Here is an 18,489-nt window from a genome sequence, read left to right on the forward strand (position 1 = left end):
GCACTTGTGGAGTCACAGAGGACCGCCATGGGGGCAGGGTGCCTCCAGTTTCTGGGGCGTGGAGCTGGATATGGGCGGCGGGGGGGGGGGGGGTTGGCGCTGGGCGCTGGGAGGCCCAGATACCGGGGTATCCCGGCACCAGATACCAGGGTGGTCATCTGCCCGAGCTGTGCCTCCTACCCCCATGTGGCCACGGGCCCCCAGGCTCTGCTGCGGCCAGAGAGCGCAGGGGGCCAGGGCGCTAGGCCTCTAGTGCTCTGTGGAAGGAGGCCCCAGAACTGTACTGTCCCAGCTGTTGGCAAGAGGCCCCAAGCCATGCTGTCTGCTCAGGGCTGGGGCAGTCCCTGCTCCTTCCTCAGGGAGGAGGCTCCACTGAGACTCTTCGCGGGCCTCAGGCAGTGCCCCCTCCAGTCAGGCCGGAGTGCCTTGGAGCCCCTCCCTGCTCTCGGTGGGAAGGCCAAGCGCCCGCTCTTTCCGGGGCAATCGGCACAGGACATAGACGCTGCCCACGGGCATCCAGGTGGCAGGTGCAGCCTTCAAGGGCTCGGCGTGGGCGCCCCTCCCAGAACCAGGTTCCCTTTGGCCTGATGACTAGAGGCCCTCAGAGGGCTGAAGCATGGCCTCTGGGGGGCCACACATGGGGCCACCTGGTCTGGTCGCTCATAACACCGCCCCCAGCACCCCCACACCCACGACGGAGCCAAAACCTGTCTGTCACCTCAGCTGCTCCTCCGCAGGGTGGAGCCGCCTGTGACGGTGCGGACGGGAGGTGCAGTGGACGGGAGGGAATTTCACCCCAGACACCTGCTCCGTGGGGGCTGTGACTAGACAGCCAGGGACGCCTGGGCAGGCCCAGGTCAGAGGGCAGGAACAGCACAAGCAGCTGAGCAGGGCAGAGACGGAACAGGCCACCCAGGGGACAGAGGGGCAGGAAGGCCCCAAGCACCCAGCTCCCCAGCCTCCTAATGCTGCACGCAGGGTGGGCTGCGGTCCGGGGACCTTCCACCTGCCTGCTGCCCAGGAGAGCTGGTGACCGCCATCTCCAGGATGACGGCCTTAGAGATGGGGCCTGTCAGCTGCTTTTGAGCCTGGGGTCATAGGACAGACTGAGGGGCACAGTTGGTCATACCCAGGGTGGTGGTGCCCAGAACTAACAGCAACATCTTCAGCACTGGGCAAGATGGCCTGGGCTGCCCACACGGGACATGGAGGCATTTGGCTCCAGGGGCCTGATCTCTGCCACGACCCAGCACCTGGTACAAGGCACAGCACACAGCAAGGCAGACAAGACCGAAACGGACCTGGGCTGGCAGGGTGGCTCCTGGATGCTTGGCGAGTTCCCACGAGACCAGGGGCAGTAGTGGAGAGCCAGGTGGGGGACGGGGCTCAGCCATCCCTGAGGGCATCTGGCACTAGGGCAGATGCCCTGGCTCTCCACTGCACCACCCAGAGCTCTGCCTGTGGGAAACAAGCAGCCCAGGGCTCCTGGCTGCAGGGCAGTTGGGGGCTGCGCTGGGAGTTCAGGGGTGCTGCCTGACCCAGGACCGAGCAGAGCCCAGTGTGGGGGCTGGAGGAGTAGAGGGCCTGAGGAGGGAGGAGCTGGAGCCCCCTCGAGGGGTAGCCCCTCTCTTCCCATGGGCACATATGTCTCCCCAGGCAGAGCCATCATTCAAGGGACAGAGCCACCACCCAAGCACATGGAGCGTCTGCCAGGCTGTGGGTTGGCAGCATCAGCCAGGAGGGGCACTCAGGAGAGAGGGGGTGGTGTGTTCACCATCCCAGGCCAGCCAGGGCCTGAGTCACCAGGAGGAGTCACCCCACCCTTTTCTGCTCAAGTATCTCAGGAGCAAAGCTCCTCCAAGGGGTCTGAGGACTCTTGGTCCAGAGGAGGGGACTGGGTGTGTGTGTGGGGTCCAGGCTGCACCCCTCACAGGGCACTCCAGTGTGGTGGGCCTGTCCACGTGCCTTCCTCTGCTCCCTGAGCTGGCGGGACCCCAAAGGCTGCGAACAGACTCTATTTCTTCACCAAGACAGGAGGAGGCTGGGACACTGGCTACAGGGGCCGTGTCCACACCTCTCCTGGGCCTCCTCCACCCCAGGATCTCCAGTCCCCAGGCCCCCTGGGACCCCAGCATGTTTGCACTGGATTCACCCTGAATTCAAGACAAAAAAGCACATCCCCTTACACTCCAGAATGGCCGCCTGAGACCTGGCTGAGGGCAGAAGTAGAGGAACCACCCTGGGGCCTGCAAAGGCAGGGTGTGAGGCCCCCATGGCAGTCTGGGCCTCCTCTCCCCACGGCTTTCCCCCACCGACCTCTGTCCAGGCACCGCGGGACTCAACCCTTCCCACCACCCCTCAGACACCTCTGCAAGAAGTCAGTCTCAGAAGCATTTGCAGACCTATGAGAGTTGGGGGTGGGGGTTCCCCAGGAGGGTACTGGGGAGCCCAGAGAAGGAAGGGCTGGCTCCAGGGGGTGGAGATCCGAGGGGAGGAGGAAGGGAGGCAGTGGCCGAGGCCTGAGCACCCCCAGACCCACACACAGCTGGTGGCCTGGTCCCACCCTGGCTTTTTGGTGACGGAGCTGCCCTCGACCAGAGAGACCCCAAGAAAAGCTGAGCAGTGGCTCCCACCGCCCCCAACCCTGCACAGCCTCAGACAACAGGAAGAGACCCCAAGACTTTGAGCGTGAATCACCGCACGTAGAGCACACACCCACTCCGGCGGCCTTGACCCCACAGCCCTCTCCCCCAGGGAAGAGACCCGGCGACGAAGCAAAGGCTGGCGAGTCACCCGTTACGGCAGGTGTGGGCACTCGGCATCCCGACCAGCCCCATTACCACGTGTTCTGGCATCTGGGGCCAGGGTGGCCGTGGAGGGCGCTTCCTGTCCACCCCCCCCGGTGCCAGCTGCTGGCGCTTCCTTGTCGAGGGCAGAGAGTGGGCTGGGAGGTGGTGGAGCATGGGCTCCAGGGTGGGCTGGGGCAGCAGGGCGGCAGGGGGCTGGGCAGCGAGGCCGGGGCTCAGTAGAGGCCACAGCCCCGAAGGTTTTTGGCGATGATGACGTCCGTCACGGCATCAAAGACAAACTGGATGTTGTTGGTATCGGTGGCACAGGTGACGTGGGTGTAGATCTCCTTGTGGGCAGACTTGTTCTTGCTCTCATACTGGGCCTGGATATAAGCCACGGCTTCTGTGAAGGAGTTGGGGCCTGCGGGAGAGACCAGGTTGGGAGCTGGTGAGGCGAGGCCCCCACCTGGGTGCCAGTCAGGCCACAGGCCAGGGAGTGGACACCAGGGGCCCCTTAGTGACTCCCTTGCAGGAGGAACCTAAAGACAGCTCAGCGCAACCAACAGCAGGTTATGAAATCAAGTCTGCGGCTCATGTCCAGTTTAAAAACATGAAGGAAGCGAGAGCACAGAACTCACTGGGTCTCACCGGCACTAAGGGTGGGGTCCTGTTTCACAGAACTCTTGTTTCAACTTTTATAGATGCACCTATAGGTTCCTGACGCAAACATGCTTCCTTCCTGGGGGTCCTGCCCAAAGAAGCCTGCACCAGCGCTCATAGGGGATCAGAATTCTGCCAGCCCCTGCAGGCTGTCCTCTGCCAGCGGCCACTCCTCAGAGCAGACAGGTGTGCCCTCGCCCTTGGCCGCTGCTGGGCAAGCCGGGTGGACACTCAGCAGTGCCTGCAAGCTGCCCTGGCCTCTTTCCTCTCATCCCCTCCTGCCTCCTTCTCAAGTCCACCTTCCAGGGATGAACTGTCTGGCCCCCTGACTTGCTGCCACACTGCTCTGTGGGGTTTCAGGAGAGCAGCTGCTGTTCAGGGAGGAACAGAAGGGACTCCTGGCTTTGCCTGACGCCTCCACAGGCCCAGGCAGGGTCGCCAGACCCGCCGAGGGAGGGAGGGAAGGGGCTGGGTTTGGAGCCGCAGTGCAAACCAGAAATCCGGGAGGGGCACGCCTGTGGAGATGGGGGGTACCTAACCCCTCGGCACAGGGGCACAGACCTGGAGGGCCTACTAGACCATAGCTCTTTCCTAAATCTGGGCTGGAGGTGAGGGAGAGGGTCCCTGGGACCTCGTCAGCACCAAACTGGCCTTGGTGACTGACTCCCTTGCTTCTTGCTGCCCTGCGGGCCACAGTCTTGGTCACCTAGGGTGGGATGCTCGGACCCTCCACAATTCATACGTGACTAAACAGAGGCCGACTGGTGTGTGCACAGGGTGCTGAGCCCGGCCTGCCTCTGGCCGTGTGCTGCTGGGGTCTGGCCCGGGGGCCGTCAGCCTAATCTCGAGGAAGGGGAGAGACAGTAAGCTGCACCACTTGCCCAGCTCTGAGCCGTGGCCCCCACGTCCACTCCTGGGGAATTGGGGTTCAGCCTGGAGGCTCCCCTACACCAAGCTGGGACTCTGATTCCCCCTGTGCTCTCCAGGCTGGGGGCTGGGCAGGCTGGAGATGCCCACTTTTGCGTCCACTTGTCTCTCTGACCAGGCCCTGGCCATCCTGCAGAGCCAGTGGGCCAGTGGGCTACTCTAGCCACGCTGCTGCTCCACGGGGGCCTGGTCAGGCTGCCCACCTACCCCAGCTGGGTGACCCTGCCACAACCGTGACAAAGGCGGCCTCCGTCGGTCACAGCGTCCTCTGCAGGGAGGTGTGAGCAGGACCGTTCATGAGGCTCTCACATCCAGCAGGCTTTTTGACTCATAACTACCCATGTGGGGTGCCCTCAGGGTACTTCTCAGTTGTCAACACGGTCACAAAAGCGTGTTCGGTGAGCACTTACTATGCGCCCACTGCCATGCTAATCAACTCACTCCTGCTCACTTTGTCCTCCTGGCAACTCTGGGAGGAAGGGATGGATAATCACGGTGATTACCCATCTCACAGATGTGGAAACTGAGGCTCTGAGAGGTTGTATAACCTGCTGTGAGTGGCAGAGCTGGGGCAGAAACCCTGGGCTGTCTGGCTCAAAGCCCCATCTTCACCCCAGTATCATCTTGGTGTTACCGCTGTACTGACAAGCTCTACATACAGACGACTGAGCTGAGGTCCAGAGGCTGCCAGGATCAAGGACTTGTAAGTGGCCAAGCCAGGATTCCAGCCCTGCTTCCTCTGACTAGGAAGCCCAGCTGGCTGCCCCAGGCCCCTTGCTACAGCATGGTACAGGGAGGCAGGGGACCCGCCTTCGGCTCTGTGCTAGACCCTCTGGGGCAGAGCCTGGTGCGTCTGCAGCACATGGTGAAGGGGGACTGAGAGGCCCCTGCAGTCCCTGCGGGAAGTGGCCGTCTCTACCTGTGTACTCCGGAAAGCAGATGGTGAGCGGAGACTTCCTGATCTTCTCTTCGAATATGTCCTTCTTGTTAAGAAACAGGATGATGGACGTGTCCGTGAACCATTTGTTGTTGCAGATGCTGTCGAAGAGCTTCAGCGACTCGTGCATGCGGTTCTGCAACAGAGTGGGGGAGAGGCGAGTGAGGCCCGCGTGGCGCCGGGGCCCTGAGCCACCGCGGCCAGTGACACAGAGGGACAAGCGAGGGGCGGCCTGCCAACACGGCTGAACAGAGACAGAGACGCAAGGACCCACAAGGACAAGGACCTGGTCCCTGCTGCATTCGACACGCGGGTGGGGTGGGGGTGGAGCAGGGAGCAGGGCAGGGTGGGGCAACACTGTGCCTTCCCCAGAGAGGGCTGACCTGGGCGGGAGCAGCGAGGTCGCCGGAGTGACTCCAGCCCACCGTGGAGGGGACATGCACCATGCACGCGGGGGCAGGGCCCCGCCACCCTCCACATGCCCACGGGGGACCGCGGGGCATGCAGACGGCTCTACAGGGGGTCGCACTCGGCTCCACCAGCGGGGGCGGGAGGATGCACGCATTCAGCTGGGAAACATTAACCGAGGACTGAGGGATCCTCGCATTAATCCAGAGTTGGAAGCAGACACCAGGGGGACAGCGTCGGGGGAGTGCTCTTGCTGTGGCCTTGGTCTGGTTGAGGACCGGGTGGGTTGCCTGGGCCGTGGCTGGGCTGGGGGCAGCTCTGTGTGAGCTGCTTATCGAGACTGTGTTCCCAGTAGAGGGGCCAGAAGAACCCCAAGATGAAAGCCAGCAAAACAGATTAAAACAGAGAGGAAGATAAAAAACCCAGAAAACATGAGAAGGAAAGAGAGGGAAAAAACCCCCAAAAAACTCCAAATTAGTTCAACCAGTCTCAGGCCAGGAAGTCAAAGCCGATCTGTCTGGAGGGCCTCCAGGGCAGGCTCCAGAGACCACGGCCGCCCCAGGTCTGTGGACCATGTGGCTGGAGATGGAAGGCGAGGTGGGGCGCACCAGCCTAGGCTGGCCGGTGAGGAGGGTGGGACGCGGGAGTAGGGGCAGGCTTCACAGCAAAGTCACCCGGCGGTGCCCTGGGAACCTGCTGCTTTCAACTCTTAGCTGACGGTCTCAGCTGGAAGGAGGCGCTTCATACCTGCCCGACTTGCAGCATCTCTCAGAATCTGCTCATGGGTTTGGCCTTGGTTTGGCAAGTTAAGGCCCTGCAGGCGGCGGTGACGGTGCTGCTGCTGAGAAGTTGTGGCAAGTGAGGCCCAGGGCCACAGGGGTCCGGGCTGTGGCAGGCAGGGTGGCCAGCTGGTGGGCGGGCAGCCACCAGCCCCACAGCTCCTGGCCAAGCTCCAGGAGCCCCCAGACACCTTTTTCTCAGGCAGCCCCAATTCTCAACCCCCACCTCCTCCGGCCTGGAAGGGCGGGGCAGGGCCGACCAGAGAGGAAGGTGGACGACCAAGGACGGGTCAGCGGCTGGAGCTCTTGCTCCCGGGGGCAGCACGTGTGAGTCCCACCACTTGGCCTCAAGGGGTGCTCCTGGGCAGAGTCGTGTCGCAGCTGCCGTCTGCTACGTGAAGGGTCCCGAGCGAGCGCAGGCACTCTTACAGCCCCCAGCCCCAGGGGTCCTCAGAGCCGCCCAGAGGCCTCTCGTCATGGGCTCCACTTTACAGAGGAGCAGGTGGGGCGGCTGCCACGCTCCCACGGTGTCAGCGGTGGCGCTAGACCCCGGGCTATGTCCACCTGGCCCTGGACACACAGGCAGGGCGCTATTCTCACTGGCACCACGGCAAGGAGCCGCCTCTGAAGGCTCTTGTCGAGTGGTGATGCCAACGCCCGAGCTCTGGAGAGGCTGCCGCTCTCTCCCGGGTGGAAAGGAACCCAGGAAGAGCCCATTCGCAACCCCACATGCTGTGGCTTCCTGTCCTCGGACCCAGCCTTTGTGAAGACGGGCAGGGAAACGGGGGAGAAGGAGCCGAGGGAGAGGATGGGACAGAGACAGTGAAAGCAGGAAGGCGAGGAGGAAGGTGCTCCAGAATGGGCCCTGCTCCAGAGCGAGAGCTGGTGAGGAGCTGGCACAGGGCTGGGGGCCGGCAGACCGGGAAGGCCGTCTGAGCGTGAGGCCCAGCACCTGCTGGGTTCACTTGAGACTCGCAGGCCACAGAGCTTGGGACCCCGTGGCTGCCAGACCCGCTCTGACATCCTCTGCTCTGCCCATGCTCCGGAGGCCAGTGCGCGCCCCTTCCTGAGAGGGCCTTGGGCCTTGGGACTGAGCCGGACGGGTCTCCGGGAAGAGGCCTGGGGCCCTCGACACTCCACTGCTTGGTTTTCTTTCAAACTCACAGCAGGATCAGCTTCCTGCTCCAGCCCTGCTTCCCACTCCCAGGAGCAGCAAGGAGAAGAGATGAGCCAAATGGAGCTCAGACCACATGGTGGCCCGGCGGGCTGTGAACAGTGGGTCCAGAAGCAGGGCCAACAGTGGGTCAGTGAGAGATGGGCTGGGGTGGTCTCTGTGTGCGGTGCCTCATGGGGGCAGCAGGAGCCGACCTGGGCTTCGGGATAGTCAGTAGGTCCAGGTCTGGGGGTCTTAGACACCACGGCTCCTGAGGCCACTGAGAACAGTGCCAGCGTTAGAAAGAGCTGCACAACTGGGGTCCCAGAGCCTCGCCCTGGAACACAGCAGGGTTTGTGGGGTTCCGCTGATGCCCCGCTCGGAAGTGTTCCAGGTACCGAAGGAGAAAAGGCAAGGGCGACAGGTCAGCATGCGGCGCGAGTGCTGATGGCCCACCCGGCCGGTGGCTCTGGCCCCATCTAACCACGGCACCGTCACTGCATAAGCCCGACCTCTCCGAACGGCGGCGCCTCTTCCCATACCACCACACCCCAAAGCCCAGCAGACCTCAGTAGCAGCCCCATGGGACCGGCAGGCAGGACCGACGACGAGACAGACCCGGAAAGAAGACAGCCTTGCTCAAGGCCCACCCTGACAAGCCCAGTCCCAACACCTCAGCGCCAGGGGTCTGTGCCTGCCTGCATCACACACAGGAGCTAACGATCGCCAAGGATGTGACCCCACGGCCCAGAAGCCCCACCTCAGTGGGTGCTTGTCTCCTGAGACCCCACCAGGCCCACCTCTCTGTGGGCAGCTCAGTGGGACCCCGGCTCAGGACAACCCTCAGGGACGACACAACCACACCAGCCCAGGGCTGCTAAGCCAGAGACGGTTCCAAGTCCTTGAAGATTCTCACCCCACTGCACACACCCCACCAGGCGGGTATGATGGTTACACCCCTAAGATAGAGAGGGTGCTCCCTGAATCCAGCAGCAAACCAAGGCCAGGCCCAGAGAAAGGCAGCACCCCCTGCAGAGAGGGCCCCCCTCTGAAGTTCCCCCCAGCCTGGCAGTTCTCCGAGGCCCCAGACTGAAGACGCAGAGACGGAAGGTGGGAACCCGGGCTGGCGCCCTCCAGGGGAGGGGCCTGTGCCCCCCACCCTGTCACTCACCATGAGCCCTGGCCCACGGCCCAACCCTCTGCCAGCCCTGTCCACTGCTCAGGGAGGGCTGTCGGGGCTAAGAACTGCTATTTCTGTCTTACGTAAATTCTTGCTTGACTGCACCCTGATTTCATTTAGGATTTGCTTAACTTGGTTCTGGCCTGACGGCCTCTGCGACTCTGCTGTGTTTACTGAAGAGGCCCTTACTGCCCGCGCCCCGGCATCTGCACACAGCCTCTGGCAGGGGGCCCAAGGCTGCCTTCACTGCACTGGCATCATGAGGCATCTGGCTGAAGTCAGGAGAGAGGTGGGAACAACCAAGCCAAGGACGGACACCCCACCCCCGCAGCCGGCTCCGCCCGAGAGGCACCATGGGCCACTGAGGCCGGGCAGGCTGGGGCCACTCACCGTGGTCTCGTCTTCATGGAGCACCTGGTCATAGCCGCTGAGCGCGACGCAGAAGATGATGGCCGTGACGTCCTCAAAGCAGTGGATCCACTTCTTGCGCTCAGACCGCTGGCCCCCGACGTCAAACAGCCTACCGGGAAGACAGGAGAGCTGGGGGTGGGGGTAGGGAGACCCCAGCAGGTGTGGGGACACTGGTCGAGCTGCGGGGTCAGGGAGGAAGGCTGCTGTGCACACAGCAAGCCTCCCAAGGAGCCTCGCTTCGGGCTGAGGACCGAGCACGGCACCCTCAGGGTGGGGTGGCCATCACTGCTCTGCCCCGGGAATGCCCCACACAGCGACCCCAAGACCCGCCCCTGCATCTCAGCGCTGTCGGGGAGGGGTGACCTCGGCTAGACGTGCCTTCGCAAGCCTCCAGCTTTCTGAGCATGTCTGTTCATGTCTGTGGTCCGGGGAAACCCCAGAGCAGCCTGGGAGGCACAGAGGGAGGTGGGCAGGGACCTGCAGCTCCCACGTGGAGGCCCAGTGAAGCAGCAAGGGGTTGAGTGCAGGGTGCCGGCGGGAGTTGGGGTGAGACCAACATCGGTCTGCAGACATCTGGCTGTCAACGTCTGTCTCTCTGCTCTGTGCCCGCCCTCCCTCACCCCTTCTCAGCATCATCCCCTGGGGCATGAGAGCTGTCAGGGGAGATGGTGGCAGAGGGGATTTGGTCCTGGAAGTGCGAGGTCAACCTCACATCTAACGCCCTGAGTGAAGATCCCAGGCCTGACGCACAGCTGCCGGGGTGGGCTGGGCCCCGACCCGCTGATGGAGGAGAGCAGCCGCAGGCCGAAGCCCACAGGGGACCTGGAGCAAGGACACAGGTCCAGTCCTCATCCCATCACCACCTCCCTTGGACCCTGCTTCTCCATCTGAAATACTGGGCCCTGGTGATGGTCTCTGAGGCCCCTCCACAGCACATACTCTCAGCTGCTGCGGGCCAGGGGCCCCCAGCCCAGCTCCACACCCTCTGCCCTGATCGGTAAGTGGGAGAGACTGAGGGACTAGGGCACAGGGGCATCTCATGGGGCTGCCTGGCCCATCCCTGCCTTCCTTGGGTTCACGGGAGGCCTCACGCAGCCTCACGGGGATGGAGACAGAACTCCAGCTCTTTGTCTGGGTGGGAGCAGGCAGGGGCTGGGCCTCAGGCTGGGCAGGGCCAGGCAGTGGCCTCACTCAAGTCTACTGGTCTACTGTCCTAACTATCCTGGCCTCTCCTTCTGCTCCATCCAACACCCAGAAACCACACCCAGGAGGCAGCTGGAGGCAGCTAGGGGCACCCAGGCCTCAGGGCATGCAAGCTGCCCCAGGTGGTGCTATGACGCCCTGGCAGGGCCTACGGTGCTCAGACCCTGGGCCTGAGCTATGTTCTGTGCTCGGGAACAGACTTGCTCCTCCAGGTCTCAGTTTCCCCTATATACCTGGAGAGGGTGGGCCAGCTGCTCTCCAAGCCCCTTCTAGTTCTGAGATGACATGGGTCCTTGGGTCACACAAAACATGTTGCTTAGGTTCACCTGCTCTTATCCCCCACGCCTCCATGCCTTCAAAGACCACCTGGGTGATCCACCATCCTCCCCGTCAGAAGTCAGGCAGGGACAGGACTCCCCTCCTTTGTCCACTTGAATCCTCCCTGCTTCTCAGAGCCCCTCTCCAGGATGCTTCTTCTAGGAAGCCTCCCTGCTCACCACAGCCCCCGACCTTGGTGGCAAAGAGGGGTACACACAGGTTCCTTCTTGCATCCAACTGCTTGTCCCAACTTGAGAGCTCCCTGAGACAGGAATGCGCCAGATGAGCTGAGGCTGGGAGGCAGGGGTCGCCCGTGTCTTAGCACCCTCTCCAGGGATGGGGAGTCTCCCTGGCCCTCACCTGAAGTGGAGGTTCTTGAACGTGAAGTGGGTTTCTACGATGCCGGTGGTTTTGACCCTGGTTCGGAGGATGTCCTGCTCGGTGGGCTGGTAGTCGGCGGCCCCGATCCGGTCCAGGCTGTCCAGGTAGCTGGGGACGGCAGCGCACGGGGACCGTGGGCCGGGTGTGGGCACTGCCCTCCCAGAGCGCCAGCCCCGACCCAAGCCAGGGAGGGACGGCATCACCCGGCCAGGGCCAGGCATGGGGCGGAGCTGAGGAAGAGACGCTCACAGCCCGGCCTCAGGCGCTCAGAGCCTCTAACTCAGACCAAGGTCTTCACGCGCAGTTCCAGGCTCGCTCAGACAAGGTCAGACTTTTCAGTGAGACTAACATGTTTATGGGCTTTCAGGTGGTGTTAGTGGTAAAGAAACTGCCTGCCAATGCGGAGATGTAAGAGACTCGGGTTTGTTCCTTGGGTCGGGAAGATCCCCTGGAGGAGGGCATGGCAACCCATCCTAGTATTCTTGCCTGGAGAATCCCATAGAAGCCTGGTGGGCTACAGTCCATAGGCTCCCAAAGAGTCGGACATGAATGAAGCAACCTAGCATGCACACACGTGTTTCTAACACTGTCATTCCTTCATCTTAAAATAACAATGGGCTAAAGTTAGGTTCTAGTCTTTCTGTGCATTATCATGTTCCACCCTTAATTTCTTAAGGTAAATGTATTATTTCCTAGATTAGAAAACTCAGGTTTTCTAATGAAGGTGAGTGCCTGGCCCAGCCCTGAGTCAGGGTTTTGGATCCCACCTCCTAATGGTACCCTGCAGTGCTTCCCAGAGGCCCTCTGCGCCTCCACCCCTCTCTCATACTCCTCAGGTTTACCAGGGGGCTGTTGCATCTTCCCATCTGATGCTCCTGGGAGGGAGGCCCAGAAGCCACCCAGACAGGCAGGGGCGGGGCCTCGCTGGTACCTTAGGCATCAAGGCCCCTGCCATGCCATCACTGGCCCTGGAGACAGACCCGGCCTGCGCATTTGGTCCTCCAAGGCCACACGCTGGGAAGGCTTTAGGGGTTGGTACGGGTTATGGTTTGAACCCTAAGTCAGGCTGGGATCCAGGAAACTAGGAAGGAGGGAGCTCGCTCAGACTGGCAGGAAGATTCAGGGACCCTCAGGGCCAGCTGGGCAACCCATCCCTGTGCAGGGGGAGTCACATGCAGCCCACAGGGAGCAACCTTGAGGGTCTGAGTCATGGCGTGATGTGGGAGTCCCAGGCTGTGCACAGAGGGGCCCAGCTTCATCAGAACCCACTCTAGACCCGCTGGCGGGGCAGGGCTGGGAAGGGCAGATGCCTCCACTAAGGAGGGTGTCCACTGGTAAACCAACAATCCAAGCTGCCTCAAATCCTTATGAGAATTCTCCCTAGGTAAACATAGCCAATGTTGGTCCCAGGCTCAGGGAAGGTGAGCTTGAAGCCACACTCCTAGAAAGGGGATGACACTGCTGGGAGGTCAAGACTGGGTCTGCCCGAATGCAGAGCCAGTGCTCTTACACAGGCCTCCAGGCCTCGTCTCCGCCGTGAAAGGAGGGAGGCTGAGATGGCAGAGCAGACCTGAAAGCCCTGGCCGCCGTGGAGCCTCCTCGCCAGGCCCATGGGCATCTGGGCGGCCTCCAACCTCAGCCTGGAGCAGGTCCTCCTAACCTCTCTGTACGTGCCCCTCCTCTGCCCAAGCTGCCTTTGCCCAGAAGTGGTGCTGGTTTCAGGAGCCTCCTCCTGTCGTCCCCTGCTGGAGACCTGGGCTGGGAGCCTCTGGTCTTGGCCCCGTTCCAGCTGGGGAACCCTCCTTTAGGCAGACAGCCTGGCCCTCCATCTCTCTGGCTGAGCCTCATGCAGGGAGGCGGCCACGGGAGGGTAGAGGGTGCGCTCAGGGGACTGTGCACCTGCTGTGTCTACTGCCTGCAGACTGTCCTGGGTGCTGTGGGGCACAGGCCCCACCTCCTAGAGCCTCTGTTCCTGGGTGTGTGCGCATGAGGCAATTAGCAGAGCAGTAAGCTGTACCTGTCAGGAGGTGGTAAGTGTCAGGAGGGAAGGCTCAGACTATCATAGGGGGAGGCCGGCTGGGGGCCGCTGTTTGGTATCAGGTGGCCGGTGAAGGCTCGTGGAGCAGGATAACATTCGAGAGGAGACGGAGGGCAGTGAGGGGATGAGCCTCTCGTGGTCCGGCAGAAGGACCGGTGGGTGCAGAGGCCACGCCCACCGTGGAGGAGGAGCCGGGCCTGCAGGCTCTGGACAGGAGTGGGGGAGAGGCTGTACATGGGGCAGGGCAGGGCAGGCAGTGAGCAGAGGCTGGAGGGGGTGACGGAGGTGACGGCACAGCACACAGGCCCCTGAGCTCAGTGTGAGCGTCTGGGCTTTCGCTCTGGAGCGCTCTGAACGGAAGGGTGCTTTACAGGCACATCTCCAGTGGGGACCCGGGTCTGGGGAAAAATGATCCTCCCACACCATGGAACTAACTACCTTTTACAGCCCTGGCTGGCAGGTGCTGGGGTTTCTGGGCTTCCAGGACCTGTCTTGGAGCCATCATTCAGAGGGGAGAGGGAGTGCCGGCTGTGTTCAAAGACCCACAACAGAGGGAGACCTAGGCCGGATGGCGTCCCCTCACCCCAAGCCCTGGAGCCTCCCAGTAACGTGAGAGGCCGGCTAGGTGGCAACTGGGCTCCGGGCCTTGGGGAGCCACTCACATTGTCTAGAGTGTAAGAGTGTGTGTGTGTGTGTGTGTGTGTGGGTGGTATATATGTCTAGGGTGTGAGAGAGTATGTGTGTGTGTGTGTGAGGTGTGTGTGTGTGGTATGTATGTCTAGGGGGTGTGTGTGTGTGTGTGTGTGTGTGGTGTGTATTTCTAGGGTGTGAGGGTATATGTGTGTGAGGTGTATGTGCGTGTGTGTGAGGGTGTGTGTATGTGTGGTGTGTATGTCTAGGGTGTGAGCGTGTGTGTGTATGTGTGAGTGAGGGGTGTGTGTATGTAAGGTGTGTGTGTATGTGTGTGGTATGTATGTCTAGGGTGTATGTGTGTGTGTGTGTGAGATGTATGTGTGGGAGGTGTATGTGCATGTGTGTGTGTGTGTGTGTGAGGTATATGTGTATGTGTGTGAGGGTGTGTGTGTGAGGTGTATGTGACAGTGTGTCTGTGGTGTGTAGGTCGGGTGTGAGTGTGTGTGTGTGAGGTGAGTATGAGAGTGTGTGCTGTCTTTGTCTAGGGTGTGAGAATTTGTGTGTGTGTGTGAGGTGTGTATGAGGTGTATGTGAGAATGTGTGTGTGTGTGAGGTGTATGTGAGAATGTGTGTGTGAGGTGTGCGTTTGCGTGTGAGGGTGTGTGAGCTGTGTGTGTGAGGTGTATGTGTGGGAGGTGTATGTGCATGTGTGTGAGTGTGTGTGAGGTATATGTGTGTGTGTGTGAGGTGTGTGTGTGCGTGTGAGGGGGTGTGTGAGGGTGTGTGCGGGAGGTATATGTGCATGTGTGTGTGTGTGTGTGAGGTATATGTGTATGTGTGTGAGGTGTATGTGACAGTGTGTCTGTGGTGTGTAGGTCAGGTGTGAGTGTGTGTGTGTGAGGTGAGTATGAGAGTGTGTGGTGTCCTTGTCTAGGGTGTGAGAATTTGTGTGTGTGTGTGTGTGTGTGTGTGTGTGTGTGTGTGTGTGTGGTATATATGTCTAGGGTGTGAGAGAGTATGTGTGTGTGTGTGAGGTGTGTGGTATGTATGTCTAGGGTGTGTGTGTGTGTGTGTGTGTGTGTGGTGTGTATGTCTAGGGTGTGAGGGTGTATGTGTGTGAGGTGTACGTGCGTGTGTGTGAAGGTGTGTGTATGTGTGTATGTATGTCTAGGGTGTGAGAGTGTGTGTGTATGTGAGAGTGAGGGGTGTGTGTATGTAAGGTGTGTGTGTATGTGTGTGGTATGTATGTCTAGGGTGTATGTGTGTGTGTGTGTGTGAGGTGTATGTGTGGGAGGTGTATGTGCGTGTGTGTGTGTGTGAGGTATATGTGTATGTGTGTGAGGTGTGTGTGTGCGTGTGAGGGTGTGTGTGTGAGGTGTATGTGACAGTGTGTCTGTGGTGTGTAGGTCAGGTGTGAGTGTGTGTGTGAGGTGAGTATGAGTGTGTGGTGTCTTTAGGGTGTGAGAATTTGTGTGCGTGTGTGTGTGTGTGTGTGTGTGTGAGGTGTGTATGAGGTGTATGTGAGAATGTGTGTGTGTGTGAGAGGTGTATGTGTGAGGTGTGTATGTGCGTGTGAGGGTGTGTGTGAGGTGTATGTGTGGGAGGTGTATGTGCATGTGTGTGAGGGTGTGTGTGTGAGGTATATGTGTATGTGTGTGAGGTGTGTGTGTGCGTGTGAGGGTGTGTGTGTGAGGTGTATGTGACAGTGTGTCTGTGGTGTGTAGGTTCGGTGTGAGTGTGTATGTGTGAGGTGAGTATGAGAGTGTGTGGTGTCTTTAGGGTGTGAGAATTTGTGTGTGTGTGGGAGGTGTATGTGCATGTGTGTGAGGGTGTGTGTGAGGTATATGTGTGTTTGAGGTGTGTGTGTGCGTGTGAGCATGTGTGTGTGAGGTATGAGAGTGTGTGGTGTCCTTGTCTAGGGTGTGAGAATTTGTGTGTGTGTGTGAGGTGTGTATGAGGTGTATGTGAGAATGTGTGTGTGTATGTGAGGTGTGTATGAGGTGTATGTGAGAATGTGTGTGTATGTGTGTGAGGTGTATGTGAGAATGTGTGTGTGTGAGGTGTGTATGTCACCCAGAGTTGTGCCAGGCGACGGCCCTGTTAGGCCTCTCTCCCTTCCGTCACAAGACATCTACTTCAGGCCCCAGACTCTGTCAGAAGACGAGGGCTAGCAGCTACAACCACAAGAGCAAAGCAACCCCGGACCAGAAAGTGTCCGAGGGCCTTCGGAACCTGCCTGCGGGCCCCCCTTCCCTGGGCAGGGGCCCTCCCAGAGAGCAGAGGGCCGTCTCCTCAGCTCACCTGGGGGAGTTGACAAGTACTCACTCAAGGCGCTCCTTGTGACTTATCAAGGTAACTACCAGAAGAACTAAAAATAACCCTGTAACTAGCCAAAAAACTGGGGGTGGAAGTGGAGAAGAATGAAGGAAGGAAGGAAAAATGGGAGGCAGGGAGGGGAGCTAAATTCCTCAGCTTTCCCAGCTGCAGCCATTGAACACCACTGAGAGCGGGCAGGTCAGGTTTTCTGGACATCACTGGGACAAACAAACAGAGATAGTTAACAGTGGGAGGGGGACAGCCCTGGGAAGAGGAGTCTACTATGAATTTTATACCTTTCCATACTGTTAAAAAAAATTTTTTTTTTGCAATGGATTGATATTCTGATTAGTTAAGTGGGAATCATTTAAGTGGGGGGCACAATTTGATGTCCTGAGGTGCCCCTGAGGGTAGTGGGGGGATGGGAAGCATCTGGACTAAGGCTGAGTGGGGGGCAGGGAGTGGGAGAGGCCTGACTGGCTGGGGGCTGGGGGGACACCTGGGTCAGAATCTATGGTTTGCGCGTGGACTTGAGCCTCTGGGCTCACATCCCCGCCACCAAGGTGTCCCAGGGGCTCATCAGGGACTGGGGCCTGGGTCACTACCACCTGGGACTCACAGGACACAAGCGCTTGCCCCTGGGACGATCTAGGTGTGCAGGGGGGGAAGGCGAGCCCCTGGTTTGTCGGCTGTCCTCATGGCCAGTGGCCACGTCCCAGTGTCTGTTAGTGGAAGCTGCTTTCTCGGTGCTGGCCTCCTCTACATCGGCACCATGGAGACCACCGTTTCTTACTCTCGGCGCTACTGACACTGCGTGTGATAGTTCTTTGCTGTGGAGGGCTGTACGATGTGTCTCTAGGAAGTCAGCAGCATCCCTGGCCTCTACCCACTAGATGCCGGTAGCACCACCCGCATCAGGGCAACTGAAAACCTCTCCAGACCACTGCTGGTGTGTCCTAGGGGGCAAAGGGGCCCCGGCTGAGAGGAGGCTGAGCAGATCAGTGTTGGAGCACATGTGTCTCATGCCCACTGAAAACCTGGGCACGAGTCTGTAAATGTGAGTGCGCTTCCTGAAAGCTGGAATCCAATCCCAGTGTCTTCAAGCAGAAGATGCATCTCTGACCACTGAGGACCATTCCCTGGAGCCCCTGATCCAGGGGCCAAGGACATGTAAACCTCCAGACGCCTGGAGTGACTAGGCTGCAGTGGGCAGTCATGTGGCCCCATGGTCACTGGAAGGGCCACCTCTCTGCCCTCCCCTCTCTTGCCCACCCACTCTCTCTGGCGTTCAGTGCTTCACCCCTCCTTCTTTCCTGCCCTGAGGTCGATCTCTCCCCTCTGTCCTCTACTTTTCCTTATTAGTTGTAATGCAGTATTCAAGTGTATGCCTGACTATTTATTTCACTTGTCTGATGGTTACATATTCCTTATTTTTAAAGACAGAGGAATGGAAAGCTTATTATTCTCTCAAAAAGAAAACCACGTAAGTTATTTTCTGCCTGTTGCCCTTGATTAGTACTTACGGGGTCAAGGATTCTCCAGGGGAAAAAAAAGGTTGCTGCACTGAAAACCTTCCTTCTGGGTGGGGGGGGCCCGGCCCACTCCAGGGCAGGCGGGTGATGGCCCCGGCCCTCTGGGAGCCCTGCTGTTAGCTGTCTCTTGTGCCCCCGACTTCCCTGGCCTCCTTCTCATCCTGGGGGGCAGGGGATGGGCAGGAGGAGATGCCCCTTCTCCTTCCTTCCTGACATACAAGGCAAAGCATCTCACAGCGGTTCCAACCTCAGCCCAGGATGCCTTCTTGTCCCACGGTGCCCGCCCCAAGCCCCTTCCACGCTACATCGCTGCCCTGCTGGTGGCCTCCCGCCTGCCCAGGACACTCACTATTTGGCAGAGTCGTTGAGCTGATACTCCCGAGACCTGTTGAAGCACTCCTGGATCCCCGAGTCGCCCCAGAGTCGCATCATGGCGGAGAGCAGCTCTGGAGAGAAGGGCTCCGTGTCTTCCATCCGACTCACCACGTCACACACCATCTTGGCATCAGCCTGTGAGGAGATGAGGACACGGACAGAGTCTTTTATCTGTGGGCACAACAATGACCACTGGTCGGTGACCCCACTCTCGAGTCCTTTGAACCCCACCACCCTCCAAGACACCGAGAGAGACAGACACCCCCCCTCCCCCGCAGGCCTCGGCTCATGGCTCAGGAAGTGAGCAGGAGGTGACAATCTGCAGGTGGCCTTTGGGGTGGGAAAGACCCGAAGGAAGGGGGTAAGGTCAACACCTGGAAGGGGCATAGCTGACAGAAGATTCTCTACCAAGGTGCTTGTGTGTGTGCTAAGTTGCTTCAGTTGTGTGA

The 18,489-nt window shown here is 60.0% G+C and overlaps 1 protein-coding gene across 3 annotated transcripts in view; it reads right to left on the reverse strand.

The window, feature by feature from the left end:
- The window catches only part of GNAO1 (G protein subunit alpha o1), a 176,513-nt gene that overhangs the window by 7,071 nt on the left and 150,953 nt on the right, over window positions 1-18,489 (reverse strand). The window contains exons 4-8 of one of the 3 annotated variants that reach the window (XM_068993420.1): window positions 18,015-18,175; window positions 11,126-11,254; window positions 9,224-9,353; window positions 5,296-5,449; window positions 3,023-3,210 (exon numbers count right to left, since the gene is read on the reverse strand). In XM_068993420.1, coding sequence (XP_068849521.1) covers window positions 3,023-3,210; window positions 5,296-5,449; window positions 9,224-9,353; window positions 11,126-11,254; window positions 18,015-18,175 — 762 coding nt within the window. Of the gene's footprint in view, window positions 1-3,022; window positions 3,211-5,295; window positions 5,450-9,223; window positions 9,354-11,125; window positions 11,255-18,014; window positions 18,176-18,489 lie in introns of those variants that run through there. The other 2 variants (XM_068993421.1, XM_068993422.1) reach the window with 2 other exon arrangements.

The sequence above is a fragment of the Capricornis sumatraensis genome, chromosome 20 (assembly GCF_032405125.1).
Source record: "Capricornis sumatraensis isolate serow.1 chromosome 20, serow.2, whole genome shotgun sequence".
Lineage (NCBI taxonomy): Eukaryota > Metazoa > Chordata > Mammalia > Artiodactyla > Bovidae > Capricornis > Capricornis sumatraensis.